The sequence below is a fragment of the Triticum dicoccoides genome, chromosome 5A (genome assembly GCF_002162155.2).
Source record: "Triticum dicoccoides isolate Atlit2015 ecotype Zavitan chromosome 5A, WEW_v2.0, whole genome shotgun sequence".
NCBI classification, from domain to species: domain Eukaryota; kingdom Viridiplantae; phylum Streptophyta; class Magnoliopsida; order Poales; family Poaceae; genus Triticum; species Triticum dicoccoides.
The window spans coordinates 375,030,761-375,034,905 of NC_041388.1; the positions used below are offsets into that span (position 1 = coordinate 375,030,761).

The 4,145-nt window shown below is 49.1% G+C and overlaps 1 protein-coding gene across 2 annotated transcripts in view; it reads right to left on the minus strand.

Annotated features, from left to right (window-relative positions):
* LOC119301611 overlaps positions 1–1,720 on the minus strand; it is a 15,433-nt gene extending 13,713 nt beyond the window's left edge. The window contains exon 1 of one of the 2 annotated variants that reach the window (XM_037578607.1): positions 768–1,691. In XM_037578607.1, the coding sequence (XP_037434504.1) occupies positions 768–1,531 (764 nt within the window). In that variant the 5' untranslated portion in view covers positions 1,532–1,691. Of the gene's footprint in view, positions 1–767 lie in introns of both variants that reach the window. The other variant, XM_037578608.1, reaches the window with a different exon arrangement.
* Positions 1,721–4,145: the final 2,425 nt, after the last annotated feature.

Below are 4,145 nucleotides of genomic sequence, written 5' to 3' on the forward strand. Positions count from 1 at the left end.
TGTTGCAATGATGTTCCTCTATAGAAGGGGTGAATTAAGTCAACGGCATAGCAATCACTAGAGGTCCCTGATGTTTCCGGATTACAAGAATTCTCAGTATCACAAATGATTGCTTACGGCTCGATAAAATAACAGTAACAGCAGTAACAGGTAAGAAACTAGTACAGTAATACTATGCTTCACTACACTGGCTGAACTTTACTTGACAATATCACGTTGCAATAACAAAATACTCCCTCCATCCCATAATATAAGATCTTATTACATTCAATATACTCACATATTGGATGTAGTAATTAACATCTTATATTATGGGACGGAGGGAGTACTTCCTACAGCTTTGAAGCTGCACTTACTGATCTGTTTTGGCTCTCATAAACTTAAGTTTTCTAGAGCCGTAAGCAATCATTCAATATACTCACATATTGGATGTAGTAACATCTTATATTATGGGTCTCGGAGAAGGGAGTACCAAAATTCAAAATTATGTACAGACAGCAAGCATATGCTATTTCCTGTTAGAATATATGTTGGTCAATTTAGTACTCAAGTTTGTAAATATGATCCAAGCAACAAATAATATAGCAATTTCCAGATACATACAGTTCACTCTTAATCACTGTTTCTGTCACCGCGATATAATAGCCCGGAAATTGGGCATAGAGAACTGCTTCTGACGCCTAGTAATTTACTCCAACAATGATATGCTATGCGTGCTAAATGTGCGGAATCGCAGACTGTGAAAGAGGTATAGTGAGTAACTTCACCTTGGCGTAGTAAGCGGTGATCCGCCGCAGCCTCTGGGGTTCATGACAATGGGGAAGTAGCCATTCTTGAGCGCATCCAGCACGAACATCTCGATGCCCCTGTCCATGCTGCCCTCGGGGGTGCCGGGCACGAGGAGCACCGTGGAATCGAGCCCATGCTCCTTGTCCAGATCCAGATTAGCGGGCCAGTCAAGCGCGATCACCCCGCCGTCCTCCAGGGGGATGCAGAGCCGCTGGTAGGACACCTCGCCGGCGCCCTGCCCGGCGGGCGCGGCGGGGATGCTGCCCCGGCTGAGGTTGACGTAGTGGCGGTCCTGGGTGAGCAGGCGCTCGTTGATGCCGTCGAGCAGCACGCCCCCGTCCTCGAAGGACACGGACGGGCACCGCAGCAGCACGCAGCGGTTGAAGGGCGTCGGGCTGGTGAAGAGGATCCACTCGCCGGCGGCGGCGGCGGCGTCGTCGGACTCGTGATCGGGGGAGCTGGGGGGAGGGAGGCCGCTCCGGAGGTAGGAGGACGGGGAGGCGATGGAGGATACGACGGCGGCCGCGGCGGCCGCAGCCGCGGGGCCGACGAGCGCGAGCGAGGCCGGGAGGCTGGCGAGGAGGTCGGAGAGGGAGGCGCGGAGGCGGGCGTGCGGGCGGTGGCGGCGCCGGCGCTGCCGGCGCCGCAGCACGAGGAAGAAGGGCGCGGTGGCGGGGGCGGCGCTCCTGCTGGCCGCGGGGAAGCGGGGCGGCGGCGGGGAGGGGGCCGGGCGGAGAAGCATCAGCGCAGAGCCTGCGGGGGAAGCTGGTGGTGGAGTGGGGGCGGCGAGGGAAGCGGTGGTGGGGAGAGGCGGAGCCGGATTGGGAAAAAAAGGGGAGGACGGGACGTCGACGGGAAGCAAAGGGCTCCTGGGCCTTTCGAGCGGAAAGCTCCGGCAGTTCGTCGTTATACCGGCGGGCGGGCGGGCCCACGGGTCCGTGTCGCTGGTGCGTGGGGCCTGGTCGCGGCTTGGCGCGCGCGCGGCCCCGTCGGCCGAGAGCTACGCGTACGGTGGCGGGGAAGGAGGCTTGCGTGGGCCACGAGGAGCGGCTTCTGGTGGGCGTGGGCGGGAGCGGGGAGGGATGTGGCGGTGGAGAGCAACGACCGCGTGGGCGTGGCGCCGAGCGCTGGCGGGCATGCATGCGGTGCCGTGCGTGCGGGGCTGACTGGCTGGACAGACGGGAGGAACGTTCGAGCGGCTAGCCGGGGTTTCTCGGCGCGTCTTTGGTCCCTCCCGTGCATTTTATACAGTGAATGTGTTTTATAAACTTTTAATTTTTATAGGGTCAAAACGGTGGGATTCACTCGCAGCTACAATAGCCGCAACGAAGGCACTAATTTTTTTACATCAGTACAGACACAACGCTCATATACACGCACATACGCTCATCCCTATGAACGCACACATGCATACCCTACCCTATGAGCACCTCCGAAAGACTGAGCCGGCACATTATCTTGAGATTTACGAAGTCACCGTAGGTACCTCGTCGTCGACGAGAACGTCTCCTCCCACTGAAAGCACATCGCCGGAAATTCTAAAATAAATTCAGGAATAATGTGAGCATCAGGGTTTTGAACCCTGATGGGTTGAGAATACCACTGTCCACTTAACCATCTCAATCACAGGTTGACTCGCAAGACACTACTTATTTCTAGAACCGTCATCATCCGCCAATGTAAGAAAATGTACACATGTGTATGTTGTTATCTGTTTATACGTGTAGCTCATCACGGCACACGCACCGTCAGCCGGAGTGTCTGTGAGCGTTCGCGGCGTGTGCATTAATCTCAGCGGTAAGAGTTGAGGCTCCCGGTGAAGCTTCTTTTTAGTTACCTATGGTGCAAGATATTAAGGGCATGCGTGGACTCCCTCCCGCTCCGCAACTCCGCTTCGGAGCAGAGTGACATGCAGTTATAATTTGGAAAGCGGCTAGAACGGCGCTCCGCTCTGTAGTGAAGGAGTGGAGGGTTGCCGAACATGTTATAAATCTAAACATACGGAGCTTTACATACAAAACAGAATTACTACAACCAAGGGCTCAGTGAAGCTTTACATGCGACGTGCTAACAAAGGGGAGCCCTCAAAGCGCTGCCGGGCCTTGGCTACTACTTCCTCCGTTCCAAATTACTCGTCGTGGTTTTAGTACAAATTTAAACTAAAACCACAATGAGTAATTTGGAACGGAGGGAGTAGTTTTCTCAGGGAGTTGGGTGGCTGGAGATATCTTCTAACCGACGTTTCTAAGGTTCACATGATGACAGAGGCAGCTGATTCAGGGATGATGGATGGTGATCTTGAGGAGATGATGAGGCAGCTAGGCATTGAGGTCACTGGTTGATGTAGTCTACGAGGAGGTGTGTCTGGAGCCGGCGGCGGAGTCCATCCGTTGGTTGGCGATCGGTCGGATGCACGCCACCAAAGAATTTGGAAATTTTGGATTTCAAATGTACTGAATTTTTCAAAAATGTACCCAAATTAAAATAATTCATTTAAAAACACGATTTTGAAAAAATCTTCACAAAATTGGAAAAATATTTCAAATTTTATTTTAAAAATGTTCTCAGATTAAAAAAATCATGAATTTCAAAAATGTTCTCAGATTTCAAAAAATGTTCATGAATTTGGAAAATGTGCCAATTTTCGAAAAATATTCATGAATTTAAAAATACTTCAAATTAAAAAAATGGTCCTGAATTTAGGATAAGTGTTCCTATTTCAAAAGAGGATCACGAATTTGTGAAAGTGTTCTTGGATTTAAGAAATATAACGAATTTTTGAAATGTTCCAAATTTCAAAAAGTGCATTAATTGGAAAATTATTCCCTATATTTAAAAAAATATTCACAAAATTGCAAATCATCCCCCAGATTTCAGAAATTGTTCCCGAATGTGGAAATTTTATCGCAAAAACTGTAAAAACAATTCATGAATTTAAAAATTGTTTGTTAATTTTTTAAACAATCATGTATTCATTTTTTGGTGATTTTTAGAAAAGTTCATGAGTTTCAAAAAGTTTACGAATTCAAAAAAAGGAAAAATAAAATGAAAAAGATAAAGAAAAATGATTTTAAAAACCAAAATAAAACCGTCAGATAATTGGACAAAGGATAAATATCAGTTGTTGGGGGCAACTTTGGAATGCGCCAGCCCATTGCAGGCGATTGCTCCATATCCCCCGTGATACGCAGGGAATAGGATTCCCCATACATGGCCCCAATGTAGGAGCATTTTGTCTCCCAGATGATACCCCGTAAGGCCCAATTAAGTGGACAAAAAATTGTCGAGCAGTTGCCCATATGACATGTGGCCCAAGTTGGAGCCCATGTGTAACAAAAATAGCGTTCAAAGACCAT